The sequence below is a fragment of the Metarhizium brunneum genome, chromosome 1 (genome assembly GCF_013426205.1).
Source record: "Metarhizium brunneum chromosome 1, complete sequence".
In the NCBI taxonomy this organism is placed as follows: domain Eukaryota; kingdom Fungi; phylum Ascomycota; class Sordariomycetes; order Hypocreales; family Clavicipitaceae; genus Metarhizium; species Metarhizium brunneum.
Genome location: NC_089422.1, coordinates 1,478,313 through 1,494,207, shown reverse-complemented (window position 1 = coordinate 1,494,207; position 15,895 = coordinate 1,478,313). Strand labels below are relative to the sequence as shown.

General features: G+C 54.2%; 5 protein-coding genes and 1 non-coding gene across 6 annotated transcripts; 1 reads left to right on the top strand and 5 right to left on the bottom strand.

Annotated features, from left to right (window-relative positions):
* Positions 1-911: 911 nt before the first annotated feature.
* On the top strand, positions 912-4,755 carry ppk4 (Serine/threonine-protein kinase; the record flags this gene model as incomplete). The annotated part of the gene is made up of 2 exons (XM_014686621.1): positions 912-3,552; positions 3,614-4,755. The coding sequence occupies 2 exons, from the start codon at positions 912-914 to the stop codon at positions 4,753-4,755; spliced, it is 3,783 nt and encodes a 1,260-aa protein (XP_014542107.1).
* A 403-nt stretch (positions 4,756-5,158) lies between these two features.
* Positions 5,159-7,571, bottom strand: UBR1 (E3 ubiquitin-protein ligase; the record flags this gene model as incomplete). Its single annotated transcript, XM_014686620.1, has 2 exons — positions 5,159-7,099; positions 7,164-7,571. The coding sequence occupies 2 exons, from the start codon at positions 7,569-7,571 to the stop codon at positions 5,159-5,161; spliced, it is 2,349 nt and encodes a 782-aa protein (XP_014542106.1).
* Positions 7,572-8,178: 607 nt separating this feature from the next.
* G6M90_tRNA00000033 lies at positions 8,179-8,267 on the bottom strand. The gene has a single exon. It is a non-coding gene; the product is annotated as a tRNA-His (tRNA).
* An 878-nt stretch (positions 8,268-9,145) lies between these two features.
* Positions 9,146-10,136, bottom strand: spp27 (Upstream activation factor subunit; the record flags this gene model as incomplete). Its single annotated transcript, XM_066129575.1, has 4 exons — positions 9,146-9,334; positions 9,387-9,830; positions 9,924-10,063; positions 10,124-10,136. 4 exons carry the CDS (start codon positions 10,134-10,136, stop codon positions 9,146-9,148), a joined length of 786 nt encoding a protein of 261 aa, XP_065985585.1.
* A 1,223-nt stretch (positions 10,137-11,359) lies between these two features.
* G6M90_00g004550 (uncharacterized protein) lies at positions 11,360-12,758 on the bottom strand (the record flags this gene model as incomplete). Its single annotated transcript, XM_066129574.1, has 5 exons — positions 11,360-11,590; positions 11,643-11,741; positions 11,818-12,338; positions 12,399-12,579; positions 12,648-12,758. 5 exons carry the CDS (start codon positions 12,756-12,758, stop codon positions 11,360-11,362), a joined length of 1,143 nt encoding a protein of 380 aa, XP_065985843.1.
* A 784-nt stretch (positions 12,759-13,542) lies between these two features.
* On the bottom strand, positions 13,543-15,750 carry TNKS2 (Poly [ADP-ribose] polymerase tankyrase-2; the record flags this gene model as incomplete). The annotated part of the gene is made up of 1 exon (XM_014686617.1): positions 13,543-15,750. The coding sequence occupies one exon, from the start codon at positions 15,748-15,750 to the stop codon at positions 13,543-13,545; it is 2,208 nt and encodes a 735-aa protein (XP_014542103.1).
* Positions 15,751-15,895: the final 145 nt, after the last annotated feature.

The following is a 15,895-nucleotide window of genomic DNA, read 5'->3' as shown; positions in this document are numbered from 1 at the left end:
GAAACGATCAGAGAACAGACGACGGTCTGGGCTCAAGTTCTGGTCTCAAATGATGGTGGTCTCGAGTGCTTGCCTCATTCTTGCCCACCAGTCATTAATCGACGACGACGCAGCAGGCACGCCCGAGTTACTACTGTATTTGAGACAGGAGATGATACAGTACACGATAGCACAGTGCACACAGTTGCGTCAGGCTCCAACTTGTATAGAGTAAAACGGTTCAAAAAAAAACATTGGTGGGTCATTGACTCATTTCTCGCACTCTAGCTGCGCCATCCCGATGCATGTTTCGAGTTTCGACTTGCGAAAAAATCCTCTCTACTCCGCGGCAAAACCTTGTCCATCTCGATGCTCGCATAAGCTCCGTGAAATATGTATTATATCATTAGCTACCACTATTTGAGGGATACTCGGCATAGTTGCGGACTCGCCGCTGCGACGCCACTTAAATTAAATGCAATGTGCACGCACGGTGTATGCGTTGGTACAGGTGTTTTTTCGTACTGTATTTCCCCACAGACTCAGCAGTCGGCTGGCGTGGAACCGTCTGGTGGGACAAGGAGGGCAAGAGCAACTAGTACTACTACTAGATCCAAGGGACCCAACACCCTCATTAGGTCGTCCAGCCTTCGATTACGCTTTCTCGTATTTCCCAACCACACAACGCATCCTTCCACCCAAAGCCTCTCCCCCTTCATCGACATCGTCGCCAGCATACACCACACATATACGCGCATACACACACGAAGAAAGGACACAAGAAACCAAGTACTGGGCCTCCGGAAGGGATGGCCTCACTACCGTCGGCGTTGTAAATGCTTTCACCATCAGTATTGGTAGAAGCACAGCTCCTCCATCATCGCCTGCAGCTGTCTTCGATGCCACTGACTTAACCGCATTCTCCCCTCAGCATGCTGCGACGGCCCCCAATCGACGGGGGGGGGTCCTCGCAACAGCAGAAATTGTTTCTCGCCTTTGCCGTGATACTTCTGCCTTGGTTCCAGCTCGCCGACGCTCAACCGCGGCAAGCCGCTCATTCAATCATCTCACCACATGTTGCTCCCGCTGCTGGTGTTGCCGTGGATGTAGACGGTAGCTACAAGGACCGAAAAAAGCCCTCACGCGAGCATCATCCCGCAGCTTTCGCCGCTGCCGCTGCCGCTGCTGCTCGAAATGACCCCGCCCATTGGGGAGCTACACCCATCAGCGCAGCTACGATAGAAACACCCAGCGGTGGTGATCACAAGAGATCAGCTCTGCAGAAACAATCCGATCACCAGAAAGAGGAGCAACATCAGCTGCAAGCTGGACACGGCTCCGAAAATACACCCCACAAACCCCGTCTCGATGACAACATACACAACCACAATAAGAAACAAACTCGAAACGATGCGAGCGCCTTTGCAACAACTTTGGCTCCGGATAACTCCGTCCGAGCACCATCTCCTCTACGACGCCAACCGTCTGGGTTAACCTCGCCGCAATATGCGCGGAGTCTGGAGGACTGGGAAGTGGAAGACTTTGTTCTTCTGGCGACCGTCGATGGAGACCTCTATGCTGCCGACCGTAAAACCGGCAAACAACTCTGGAGTCTCTTGGTCGACCAACCAATGGTCGAAACTATTCACTACCGAGGCAACAGTTCCGAACTCGATGACGACTACAGTCCTGTGGACCACTACGTCTGGGCTATTGAGCCTAATCAAGATGGCGGCGTCTATGTATGGATTCCCGAACCAAATGCTCGACCACGATGGACTGGCTTCACTATGAAGGAGTTGGTTGAAGTACTATCCCCCTTTGCCGGAAATGAACCGGAACCTGCCGTTGTCTATGTTGGTGATAAGAGGACAACAATGGTCACTCTCGATGCCGCTACAGGACGTGTCATCAAGTGGTTCGGCACCGGAGGATCTCATGTCAATCAGGCTGAAAGTTGTCTCAAGCCAAATGCATTGTACGACAGGGACGCCGAAGAATGCAGCACCACGGGCACTATTACCCTCGGCAGAACCGAGTACACAGTCGGCATTGAGAGGCGGGACGGAAAGCCAATTGCCACTCTGAAATACGCCGAATGGACTCCTAACAACCGTGATAAAGATCTCTTTCATCAGTATCGCGTATCAAAGGATAATCGATATATCTCAACTCAACATGATGGCAAAATATACTCCTTTGACTATGCACGCTCCGACTCGAACTCCGTCCCAGCTCGCCTCTTCAGTCAAAAGTTTGAGGCTCCCGTGGCTCGTGTATTCGACGTTTGCCGTCCCTGGGATGCCACGCCGGATAGCAATCCGGATCTGATTCTCCTATCCCAGCCGATAATGCCATCGCCCGATGACCACACATCAAACAGCATCTTCCTAAACCGTACCACAACCGGTGGCTGGTATGCGCTCAGTGGCCGTGCCTACCCTCTCATTGACGCGGCCCCCGTCGCCCCAGCCTCCCGTCCCGATGGGTGGGAGAAAATGGCCTCGTGGGATAGCATGACGGAAACTAAATTATCCCGGTTGATCGGCACCCACTCACTAGGCAGCCAACAAAAGGTTCAGCAATTTCCTACATTGCCTGACCGGCCAGCGACGGGCAATGATAGAGAAGACCCAGACAATCAGTCCGTCCCCCAACATGTCCCGGTCGAAATCGAGGAGCCCACCATTGTGGATAAGGTTAAGAGTATTCCACAAAGTGCCGCGACTAGCGTCTACGATTTTTTCAGTAACCCTGTCCTGATCATTTTCCTTATTGGTCTTTTGGTCTACAACAGGAAGACTTTTGCAAGAGCATATCAGCTGTGGCTCAACGGAAGCAGCCCTAAGGATGTATTTTCATACTTGCTACCGGGGGCAACACCTGATGACAAATTAGCGACGCAGGGTACTGATGTATCCGAACCCAATGGAAAGCAATCGCCGAAGCCAGCCACTGCAGAGGACAATTCAAGCGAAGCTAATCCGCCTGAATTGGATGCCAAGGCTGAGGATCGTAGCCCCCGCGACGATGATATTGCAAAACCTGATAATGAAAGCACCACCGACACCGATTCGACGCCCAAGTCTGCTAGCCCATCAAAGCCGGGCGCTGGTAAAGATAAGTTAGCTGATGGTCCTGACAACGGCTCAGTCGCCGGTGGTACAGGCCCAGAAGTCAAAAAGAAAAGGGCTCATCGTGGGCGTCGAGGTGGTGTGAAGCACCGCAAGGGTAGGCCTCGGGACAGTTCACAATCCCGAGGGGATGAACCACCGAATGCCACCGTGGAGGAGGCCGTTAGCAATGCCAAGAAGCTAGGAGACCGACCCATCTGGGAACCTGATGTCTTGACAGTCGCCAACGATATGCAAGCCGTGTCTGGCCCCGTTGTCAGAATGGGAAACATTGAAGTCAATCTCGAAGAACAGCTTGGAACAGGTAGCAATGGTACGCTCGTGTTCGCTGGAAAGTTTGACGGGCGTGATGTGGCCGTAAAGCGAATGTTGATTCAGTTTTACGATATTGCATCACAGGAGACGAGGCTTCTGCGAGAAAGCGACGATCATCCAAATGGTTAGTTTCATGAAGGCTATACTGACTCTGGATTTTCATTTGGTTACTAACAAGTTTCCAGTAATTCGTTATTACTCCCAGCAAACCCAAGGTAGCTTTCTCTTCATTGCCTTGGAACGCTGTGCCGCATCATTAGCAGAGATTGTGGAAAGACCGCATGCATTCCATGAGTTAGCAAATGCGGGGAAAGTGGATTTGCCAGGGGTCTTGTATCAAATCACCAATGGAATCAGCCACTTGCATAATCTCCGTATTGTTCACAGAGATCTGAAGCCTCAAAATATTCTTGTCAATATGGGCAAGAACGGCAAGCCACGGCTTCTGGTTTCTGATTTTGGTCTGTGTAAGAAATTGGAGAGTGAACAGTCTTCTTTTGGTGCCACGACTGGCAGGGCAGCTGGAACGTCTGGCTGGCGAGCTCCCGAGCTCTTACTAGATGACGACGGTCGCGACCTCAACCTGATGGAAGCTAGCACTCATAGCGGATCTGGCTCTGTGCTTGTCCAGGACGGCACTATGCCGCACCACCGAAGGGCCACGCGCGCCATTGACATTTTTTCCCTTGGTCTTGTCTTCTTCTACGTCCTGACCAATGGTTCCCATCCGTTTGACTGCGGTGACAGGTACATGAGAGAGGTCAACATCAGGAAGAACAACTACAGCTTACAGTTGCTGGATGTTTTGGGTGATTTTGCGTTCGAGGCGAAGGATCTGATCATGTCGATGCTCAACGCCAACCCCAAGCAGCGGCCAACCGCAACCGAGATCATGTGTCATCCGTTCTTTTGGTCGCCTAAGAAGCGACTTTCCTTCCTTTGTGACGTGTCGGATCATTTTGAAAAGGAGCCCCGTGATCCTCCATCTGTAGCTCTAGAAGAGCTAGAGCGTCACGCTCCCGAGATCACAAGAGGCGACTTCTTGCGCTCTCTTCCTCGAGAATTCGTCGACTCTCTTGGCAAGCAGCGCAAGTACACGGGCTCTCGACTCCTGGATCTTTTGCGGGCGCTTCGCAACAAGCGCAATCACTACGAAGACATGTCGGACTCTTTGAAGCGCCAGGTCGGGCCTCTTCCTGATGGATATCTGAGTTTCTGGACGACACGGTTCCCGCAGTTGCTGTTGGTGTGTTGGAACGTGGTGTACAATGTGCAGTGGGAAGAGTCTGACCGGTTTAGAGAGTATTATGAGCCTGCTGGATTGTAGTTTCTTTTAGCATGGTATGCCATGTTTTATGGTTTCTTTTTATAGTATGTGATTGGCATGCGCGTAAAATGTGTCGACTTAATCGAATGCTCTTGTTCCTCGATTCGTTAAGAGTCTCTCACGTGCCTTGTATTGATACATGCATGTCCCTACGACAATGAGTGATATTCGCATAGATAGTCTAGCGTCTATCACCAAGGTGAATATTCAACAAATCCCAAGATGTGGCGGTGACGCAGCCGGTGCACGTGTTCTCCGTGAGCCAAATTCGCACGGGATACCAGAGGATCTTAGATGCATGAATGTTAAACTACAATATACGGCGCTAAATCACAAGGCATTTATTTATTTCCACGCCAATGCTTCCATGGTTTTTCTGCAACCGCTACTCCAAACGCCCCGACTATCCCCACTGCACGAGGACCTTCTTGCCCTTCTTGTTCCCCTTTTTGGAGGTGGCCGCGTCGTCATCTTCCTCGGCGGGGGTTGTATTTGCGGCGGACGAACTAGCCCCCCATGTGAAGTTGGATTCGGCGTGTCCGTAGTCGCGACGGACGCCGCGGCCGGATCCGTATCCGAAAATGGTGGTGGTTGGTTTGGGGGCGGCGGGAAGAGACGGGAAGGCATCTTGGTTGCGGGAGATGGCGGATCGCGGTTGGGCGGGTTGGGAGGAGGAGGAGGAGGACGTCCATGTTGGGCGGGAAATAGATGCCGACGTTGACACTGACGCTGATGATGAGGCTGGTGGGAGCAAGGGGAAGGCGGATGACGATGCTGGTGGTCGCTGAACCGCGGGAGACGATATCCAACCTGGTGTGGCCTTGATGGATGTCGGCGTAGGACCGCCGAGACGGGTGCTGTTCTTGAGACGGAGGACTCTGTTGGAGTGTTTCTGAGCAGGTGCTGTTGCGTTGGGGGAGGCCGGATTGGCAGTTGCGGCGTTCGCCCACCCGCTTGAGCTGGAGGTCGCGCCATGCATGCCACTGAGGCCGGGGAGGCTTGGGTAGTCTTCGTTGATGGCGCGCCAGTCCTGCCATGCCTTGCGGAGGTTGTCGGCCTTGGTCTTGTCGTCGAAGAGGTCAGCTACTTCGCGGACCAGGGTGCCGAGGGCATTGGACGAGACGTCAGCGAAGAGGGTGAAGAAGGCGTCGATGAGCTGGGGGCCCGTGAAGCCCCCTTGGCGGTAGGACGAGATGTGCTGGCGGAACGTGTTGAGTCTGTTGGCGTCGTTGCCGAGGAGGTTGGCGGCCCGCTCAACGACGGAGCTGTGGCGGACCAGGCGGGCGCGTTCTTCCGGTGACATGTTTGACGTGTCGGTAACGGTCAGTGAGTCCATGGCGCTGGCGAGGCCATTCTGGGGGCTGGCTGTGTTATTGCTTCGGGCGGGCGTTGACGTGCCGGACGGCGTCGAGCGTGTGGTCAAAGACTGGCCAGCGGGCGCGGAGAGCTGGCCGCCAAAGGTTCGGTTCGATACGGATTGCGCCGAGTGAATTGCCAACTGACGCTGCAAGGCCAGCTCGTCTCTGCGCAGCGGCTGGGCAGAAGTCGGCGGCACGGTGTCCTCGTTGGGGTCTCTGCCCCTGCCCCCTCGTCGTCTGCCACGGCCTCGTCCCTCGCCGTCTCGGTGGCCACCGCGTCTTTCGGTTTGGTACGACTGTCTGATGTCAAAGGAGGACATGTCGACAAGCCTGGCGTCTCTGCCTACGGCTTTACCGGCATGTTCCTTGAGGTTATGCGCCTGGAGGTCCATTTCAGACTCAAACACGACAAACTTCTTTTCCAGGCACTCGCTGTTGGAGCAAATGTAGTGGTCCTTCTTGAAGTGCTCTTCCAGGGCGTTGTAGTCGAGGTAATAGTGCGGTTGTCGAGAATCGCGGCGGTCGCAGATGAAGCAACGCTCGTGCTTCATGCGGCAATGCTCGTACAACTTGTCGTCGTCGTAGAAGCGCTCGCCACAGAAACCACACAGGGGGTGGCCCTTGAAGCCGGTTTGGTCGGCGGCGCCGGGCTTATCGTCGCCGCGTCGCATGTGTTTCTCCAGCTCCTTGTCGGAAAAGAGCTCGTGCTCGTGCGTGAAGACCTTCTTGTTGCGAGTGCACAGGTCGCACATTCGTTTGCGATGGACTGATTTGACATGGCGGTGGAGGTCGGGCCATCCGAGGCCGGCAAAGTCGCAGGACTCATCGGGGCAGTTGTACCGCAGCAAGAGCACGGTATCCCCCACGATGTCTTCATTTGTGTATTTGATGCCGATGTTGGAGTCCGTGGTGGTGATGTCCTTGTCGGTGTAATCCTCGAAGCGCTTTGCAGTGTCATCTGTGAAGATGACAAAGGGGGCTGGGGTCTAAGACATGTAGGTTAGCATGTGGTTCAATTCACATCGATCAACGGAGAGGAGCATAGCGTACTCGGCAATGGGCGCAGTCCTTCGTCTTATAAAGGGCCCTCATCCGCAAACCACAGATATGACAGGTCGCATGATTGCAAGGAGCAATAGAATGGTGGGCAACCGGATTGGCACAAATAAAGCAGATGTCGGCATCATCGTCAGCGTCAGCCGGGGTCGCAGGAGTCGGCACGCCAGCGTTGGCGTCAGCAGTCTGGCTCTGCTGCTTCAGGAGCTGAACTCTTGCTGCTGCTGCGGCGGCGGCAACGTGCTGGGCTGCTGGGTTGGCGGGAGTGGCATTGACTGCGGTTTGAGCATTTCCTCCTCGGCCTCGTCTTCCACGCCCGCCGCTGCCTCGTCCACGGCCACGCCCTCGTCCTCTAGAGCCCTCGTCGCGGCCGGATTGAGGTGCGCCCTCGGTAGCAGGCATAGCCAGTGGTGGGTACGAGTTCGTTTCCAATGCGAAAATGTACGGCGAAATGTTGTTGACTGGGGAGGTTATTTCTCTCGAGAAGGTGTCGACTGGTAGGGGAGATTTTAGGTTTTTTGTTCGTCTTTTTTTTTTCACGCAACGTGGCGTTTGTTCAGATGAATGTGGATAACGGAAGGGAGATGAGCAAACGAGACGTTCATGTACGCTTCGTCAGTGAAAAGATGCGCCGTGATGAGTAATGTTGGTACCATGCTCGAGGGACCTAGGGCGATGGAATGCTTGGTAATTTTCTGCACATGTGTCTGGAGTCGTCGATTTATGACGGTGCTTCGAGTGCTCGGGGTGCCAATTGGAGGGGCAGGTCAGCATCACTGGCGCCGCCAAAGCCGCCAATAGGTCAAGTGCTGAGCCAAACGCTCCGTCGCACAAACGAGGGGCGAACTTCCGTTTAATTGACGCCCCGTTTGTGAGTCAGCCGGGAAGCACCTTCCAGCTGCCAAGGGAGCCAAGCGAGGCCTAGCCCAAGCTGTCCAGATACGGAGCACTCCATACAGAGTACATAATCTAATTTACCGGGCAAACACCGACATCATCAGACCCACTAGCCGCAGTCGTCTAGGGGTAAGGACACCAGTTTGTGGTTCGTCGAGCACGAAATCACTGGAAACCGAGGTTCGAGTCCTCGCTGCGGCACATCTTTTTTTTTGTTACTTTTTACTTTTAGTTTTAGCTATGAATATTGATCTCTGAGAAGTTCTAAATTTCCTAAATCGTGGCCTATATATATATATATGTGTGTGCCGGGGGATAACTGGTAAAGTCGCAGTCCATGCATGTTCCATGTCAAATTCCCTCAGTATCCTGCCTGGATCACAATACACTACTAGACAAAATAAAATAATCCATGTTCAATTTAAAGTTAAAATGTAGACGCTGTCGATAAGTTCTTTAACGTACATTGTACTCTGCTACGTGGCTAGCCCGTCGGCCGCCCTTTATCCATTTGGGTGTAGGGTAACACTACAACTTTACAAGCATGCCGAGAACATTATTAACATGTTTATTCTTCAAATAGACATGGGTCAACGGTGTCCCGTAATTCAGCCGTAGCCAAACTACCAAACTATCCTATCGGCTTCCTCTTCAAAGAACCTCATGTCCTCTAATTGATATCATGTTCAACATGTTCCATCCTCCACCGCTCCCCACCTCACCCTTCCCTCTACAGCACCGGCCTTTCAAGCCTCTGTCACAATACCCATCTCTCGTTACTAGGCATTCCCAAATTGAGACATGGGCCCATATGGAGTATGAAACACACCCTCAAATCCTATTCCTCGCCATCCCATGCTGCCGGCCCAAATATGAAAGCAGACAAAATAAGGCATAAAAATGACTTGATGATAACTAAAGCCAATCAAACCAAAATCACAAAAAGTTTAAAAAAAATAAAAGCTCAAGGACGAGAAAACGTCCATGTTGTCCGGATACTCCTCGAGGCGCCGATACCGTGATATTCTTTTTTGCTGTTGTGGATTGTAACGTGCTTGCGAAGTCGTGACTGTATTCAGTTACTCCTCCCCGACTGGATAAAGATGGTTGCCAATCTCTTTGTTCATCTTGAACATGTCCACCCTGGCTTGTTTGAACACAGCCTGCATCTTGGCGTCGCACCGGATTTGTCGTTTGTCTGCCGGATCTTGAAGGTCGTTGGCCTTGATGTGTTCCCAAAGTTTTTTGACGACTTGCGGGCGGGAGAGCTGTATTTGTTAGTTGGCTCAATTTAGGGCAAATGGTTGATGCGCTGCTTACTTGCGTCTCGCCACAAATGTCAGACAGCGTAGAGCTTAGATTAAATGGTTTCTGGAAACCACCACCGGCCTTGCGCTTCTTTACGCCAGACTCTCCGCTGCCGTTCACATCGCTATCATCATCGTCGCGGACCTTTTTGGAGCTCTTCTTGCGTGGCGCTTTTCGCTTCTTCACAGCCCGGTCACCACCTCCACGGGTGGTTCGTCCACGGGCCAAGCTATTCTCTTGAGCCTGAAGCTGGGCAGCTAGGCGCGCATCCGCGTCTTCAGACGAGGACGCTCGCTTCGCCTTCTTCTTTGCTGGCTCCGGCGAGGCAGAAGGGTCGGTCTCGTCGTAGACTGAGACACCATTAGACCGCTTATGAGGCGATGGCTCTGGGACATCTTCAACATCAGCCCCAGAGACAGCATCGAAACGAGCTTCGATTAGACGCTTAATCGCCTCCTGCATCCCGTTAGTGCGCCGTCAAACTCACACCCACACTACCCCACCAGCACGAGCGCATTGCAGAAGCAGGCACTTATGATCAACTCGCACCTTCTGTTCGCTCAAGTCTTTGCCGCCAAGTCGGCCCTCCAACGCTTGCCGGACCTTTTTACGAGAAATAGTCTCGAGATCTGCAGTCGCCAAGATATCATCGATGATCTCGGTATAGCGTCCCTGCTCATCGGGAGTCACTGCAAGGAGCATACTGTTAAAAGAGGGCTTCAAGATATAGTGCAGAGATGACAACGTACAAGGAGCAGACATGATTGTCAGCGACGGCTACCGATGCTGATTTCTTCGAATCGAATCGCACGCGCGGGCAGGCGGAAGGATCTAAAAAAGAAGAAGAAAAGTGGCAGGGCCCTAAGCAAGCCAGAAAGAAGACGTCTGTTGCAAAGAATTCAAACTGTCAGAGCATAGTCCGCCGCTAAGGCTTCGTAGTCCCACCCGTTAGGCTTTGCAACCAACACTCGTGATGCGGAGAACAGAGGACGTAAAAGTTGACCAGCCAGCTATTAACGAACGTGGGTGTGGATGTCGCTGGTGGAATTCGATGACGGCAGATAAAAAATCACTGGTATAATTTATCGGAAAGGCTTCGCGATGGGCAGGATCGGTGTTCAGACGGCTTGACGGGCTTGATGGGGACGCTGAATGGGGACGCTGAAAGCGTCGATCGTTCGACAAAGGGCAATTGGGTATCTTGGCTTGCGCAGACGGTATAGGTATAAGAGGGTGAGAGGAGCAGGGCGAATGAGAAATGACCAAGTTGGAAGGAGAAAAAAAAATCAGATGGGTTAAATTAGTAGTTGGGACAATGCGGACGTTGGTCTGCGAGGCGAGTGAGGGGAGGGCGTAGAGGACGTGAAGACGTGAAGACGTCGTGGAGGCGGCTGCGGCTGCGGTTGTGAACGAGCACGAGGGCGGAGGTCGCGCTTGCCGTGCCGAACAGATATCGCACATAGAAGAGACTGCGAGTGTACCAGTTGGCCTTTGTGGCTGGCACCTGCGAGGCTACAGCGGACTGACCGAGCTCGAGTGTGTGGGGTTGCCAATTAAAGCACACAGGAGTCGCCCGAGCCACACCGACGCCACAGCTACAGCCGCCTTAGCCAATGGCAGAACCGAATTGAGACAATCGAGCGGCAGCCTCGTCACGTGGGCATCGAGAAGGACGTGTTCAACGACGTTGGGCGTGTGTCATGCTCACACAAGTTTCACAGCAAAGTCAAAGAAGAAGCAAGGTGATGGGTGCCTGTTGCACGGAGCGTCATGCCATGTCACTCTACAGGTACGTAACTCCCAGGCGCCATGGTTCAAGCTCATGTACTGACGTCTTTGGCCAGGTTAAGTACCTAGCTCAGAGTGCTCCCCTGCTAATCCTGCGCCACTGAGCCGCGCCTAGATCCGGCCCCCTGCCCGGCCTTGATGGCGTTTGGCGATTCTGACCGTTTACACTACGCGTTTTTGGTCTGTACCCGTCTTCGTCATGACCGCAAATAGTCGCAAACCGGCTTCCCCCATCGAACTGCCGATTTGTACCTCCACATGCCCGGTGCATTCCCCGACTTCAAGCCCTCAATAGCATCGGCCAGCTCTGGGCCTGACCCCTGCTCTCTGATTTGTCGAATACCGTACAGGTACGTCTTGAACGAGAACAAGACGGCTTGCGTCCTGGGCAGCCGCGTCAAGGTTTGGAGCTCCACGCGGAGATATGTCTGCCGAAAGTCAGCTGGAATACTCTTTGCACGCGGTGCGTCCCAACGTTACCTGGTTCACATCTATGCTGTCTTCCGAAACAACCTCCGCCGCGTCGTCTTTGATGTGGTTTCCCAGCGTATACAGCTCGTTATTGGTTTGAACGGACCACTGGCGAGGAATTGTTAAAAGACTGCTTAGGACAAAGCGGGGGCCCCATCTCCGTTTGACGGTAAGAAAGACGTACATTTAACCGCTTCACGCTTTTCCCCACCTGAAGCTTGCTGAAAAATCGCTCCATACTCGTGCCAATCTTGGAGTAAGACGGGACGGGAGCGTGTATGTCCTTGAGTAAGTTGCCGAACTTCTCGGACGGATCAAACCCGGACGGGAAACAGCACATGAAGGCCACGCAGAGATGACCGCCGGATGTTTCATGCAAGAGGAACAGATCCTCCTCGACTGTCTCTCCCAGTGTTCGAAGGGCAGCGTCTGCATCTTCCGGCGGTTGGATGGGGAATGTTCTACCCGTTACCGTGTTTTCGAAAACGGTCCCGTCCGGGCCTATTCTGAACATTGTGGGGTACCGGGCGGGCAAGTAGTCTCGCAAGAGGTACGTGTACAGCTCGGCCACGGACTCTTTGCCTCGGGGCAGGTATCCGTGGACTGCGTGGCCCTTTTCGTCAATGAGACTACGCCGAAGGGTCACCCTGTCTAGGTAGTCTCTGTCGATGGTGATGAGCCTCGAGGGCGTGTCTTGTTGAAGAGCTGTGTCCTCGCTTTAGCGGGAACTCTTGTCATGTTGGATGGCTGAGGGAGCGAACTCACCCATGGTGATGTGGTACACCGGCTTGATGGGCAGGTATATGGTGGGCTCTGTTGCCTGCCAATCGAACTTCTCCAAAGGCTCAACGACCAAACTGGGCGTTTCGTCGTGTCGAGCTGGCATCTCCCCCGGTTTGGCATCGATGTTGGCTTGCGGCTCCGTTGCTGTCCATGACTTGGCAATCTGGTAGGCGTAAGCATTGTTCCTTGACCGCCTGCTTGTTCAGCACGCAAAATATGCAAAGTACGAACAAACTTGTAAATGGCCGTGATTAATGCTAATGCAATACACACCCCAATGACGCCGTTCGTGTCTGGCCGCGATATCCACGGCTTGAAGCCATGACCAACAATCGCTGCCATGCCGTCGATTCCAGCAGGTGTGTAAGAGATGAAAGCCGTCGATAGTATTCAATCCGGATGGAGAGTAATAGGAAATAGAAAATAGAAAAGAAGCAAATGCAACTTCGCACCAGCCCAACCCATTCATACGCCTGGATGTGTGGAACAACTAGCTAGATATACGCACGATGGTCCGATTGTGACTCCGACGTGGTGCAAGATGCTAGTCAATGTTAGCGGGCTCTGGCTTGGGCCTTGGGCGCAGCGTTTCAGGGCCTCTGGCGGTGAATTTGTGGATTTTCTCCGTTGAGCTGCCGAATTCGACACCCACCACGACACTCTAGGCGACCGACTCGCGGCTCATTGGTCAACGCTGGCCACACCGCGCGCGATGTGGACGAGAGGGACCATTCCGCTCTCCGCAGCTCCGAGTCCGGGCGCCCATCCCATGTTGGGAGAAGCGGCGCGGGGCTGGAGCCGACTCGTCACGCCTCTTTCCAACGTCACCTCGATGCCGTCTGCTTCCACACATCGGTGTTCGGCATGTCGGCAAGCGCAGGTCCAACAGGAGTGCATGTCACTGGTCATGGGGTATTTGAAAGAGAGCCTTTGGTCACGACGATCGAGATTGACACCGACTATCTAGACGAAATCATCTTTCTAGCGGCGGCTAACATCTACAACACCCGTTGACCCTTTGACCGCCCTTGCCCGATCAACTGCCGAATGACGCATCGGCAGACATGCCGTGAGCAGCATTCAACAGCCAATGGACCCAAAGACATACCTATAGCTGGCGACTTCTTCACTCCCCACCAAATACCCTGTTCCGGAAGTCCTTCAAGTCTCCAAGCAATTCCAGCCCGTTGCGACTTTTTTTACGGCTAGAAAGATCATCAATAACGCTCTGCACATGCTCGCGACATATGTTCTCGCTCGTCGCATGCAACAACATCTCCTTCGCAGCTTTGGGGCAGTCAATCGCCGCCTCCAGGGCCGTTTTGCCCTCGCCGCCCGCCTCGTCCAGCTTCGCGCCGTGCTTGACGAGAACCCCAAACACGCTGAATGGCTGTCTCGGGTTGTAGCGCAGCTTGGGGTAGAGGGCCGTGAGCAACGGCTCAGAGTAGCGGCCAAAACGGTAAATCTCGGCGTTGGGGTCGGCTCCTGCCTCCAGAAGCACCTCCATGCTCCTTGTGTTGTGGGCGAGGGCGGCTGCGCAGTAGAGCGGCGTGGCACTCTCGTTCACGAGCATGTCCCTCTCCTCCATATCCATGAGAACGAAATCTGGGTCGTAACTGTAGGCCGCCTCGATGTTCACGCCTCGACCCACTAGCTGCTTCACCAGTTCTGTTTGCATGCTTTGTTTGGCGGGAAGCTTGCGGCAGGGAAGCTTGAGGCATTCGTGCAGCAGGGTCCATCCTGACGGTTCTTCAAAGCCGATGGTGTGGTCGCACCCACAGGCGAGCAGGGCTATAGCCATGGGGAAGTTGAGGCGGCGTATGGCTATGCGAAGAGCCGTCTCGGATGTCGGCGCTTCCTGGTCAATGGGAATGCCAATGCTTATGAGCTCCCTGATGGTCTGTTCTGCTTCTTTAACCTCGTCGGCGTCGGGTGATGCTTCCTTGTTCTTGTCTTCGCCACCCTCATTGCTACTCTTACTACTGCTTTCATGCTCATCTTTGAAATCGTAATAATATCCATGACCAAGATCATTACTCCAATGATATCCATCATCGTTATCGTCGTCGTCGTCGTCGTCGTCGTCCTCCTCCTTCAGCAGCTCCAGCTTCCTCCTCGTTAAATCTCCTATTGCTAGACAATGCAAGACGTTCAGGCCCGCGGCATCTACAGCCAAGGGCTGGACCCCTGGATGCTTGATCAGGAAGCGAACAGCGTCGTATTTGCCACCGTACGCGGCCAGGTGTAGCGGTGTTTGACCATCCTTGTCCCTCACGCCTACTTTCACATCTGGGTACTGTGTGAGAGCCTTGAGAACCTCAACATGGCCATAATCGGCTGCGTGATGGAGCGGGGAGCGGCCCTTGTCGTCGGTTGCGTTGACGTCTATACCGGGCCTCATGGTGAGAAGAGCGTGCAGGGCACCCACATGCCCTCCTTGTGCGGCCTCCTGCAGAGGAGAATGTTCGCTCTCGTGAAGATTTGTGGGATCTACGTCAGAGCGGCTAAGCAAGGCACGCACGGCGTCGGTGAGGCCCATGTAGACGGCCAGCCCCAAGAGCGACGGGTAGCTTGACGGCGGCGGGGAGAGGTCTAGGCCCGGGCGTCGGAGGAGATCCTGAAAGAGCGGCACGTTGCGGCTTCTTAGCGAGTGATCCAGCGCAGCCTTGGTTGATTCTGGACGGCCTTGCTCGACCAAGAGCTGGAAGAGGTCATGGTGGCCCATCCTGCTCACGATGCCGGCCGCCGGAGTGTTGCCGCTGACCAGGTAGGCCCCGTGCCGAATCAGCATTGCCGCAGTTTCCTTGGGCTTTCTGCTGTGCTTGAGGGCCATGTGGAGGGCATATGCCCCGACGTGATAGTGGCAAAGGCAGCAGCCGTCGGCGGATATATGAACGGCGGCGCCATGCTCGAGGAGGTACTCGACAATGTCGAGATGGTCGTTCTCGACGGCGACATGGAGAGGTGTCGATGCATCGCCGCGCGGGGCACCGATGCCGTTCCAGCCCTTTTCTCGGAAGTCGCGGCTTTGAGGTCCAAGAAGGTCGAGGTCTGCTCCCAGCCCGTGAGCAATCTTGATGGTGCCCAGGAGGCCGCGCGCGGCCGCCCACAGCACGCACGAGTTGAGGACGGCGTCTTGCTGGATATTACGTTTGTACAGCTGCGGATTGAGGATGCTATACAGACGACGGCAACTCCTGGCCAGGGCTGCATGGTGCCGAGCGTATGACGGGCCTCTGAACTTGCGCCCGTCGGACGGCGGTTTGAAGTCCCAGACCAGCCATTCGGCAATTTCGTACAGCACCTCGGCCGGCAGTGCCTCGAGGCATGCCATGGCGGTTCGCAATGGCTGCGGAGAGCCCAGGAATGGTGAGTGAATGTCTGGTTCGAATGGTCGAGACCACAATGTGTGGTGTTTTGCCAGTTGGTGCAGCGTGGCCGAAGCGGTGAGGTTGCACAATCGAGTCTCGATTCGCGTA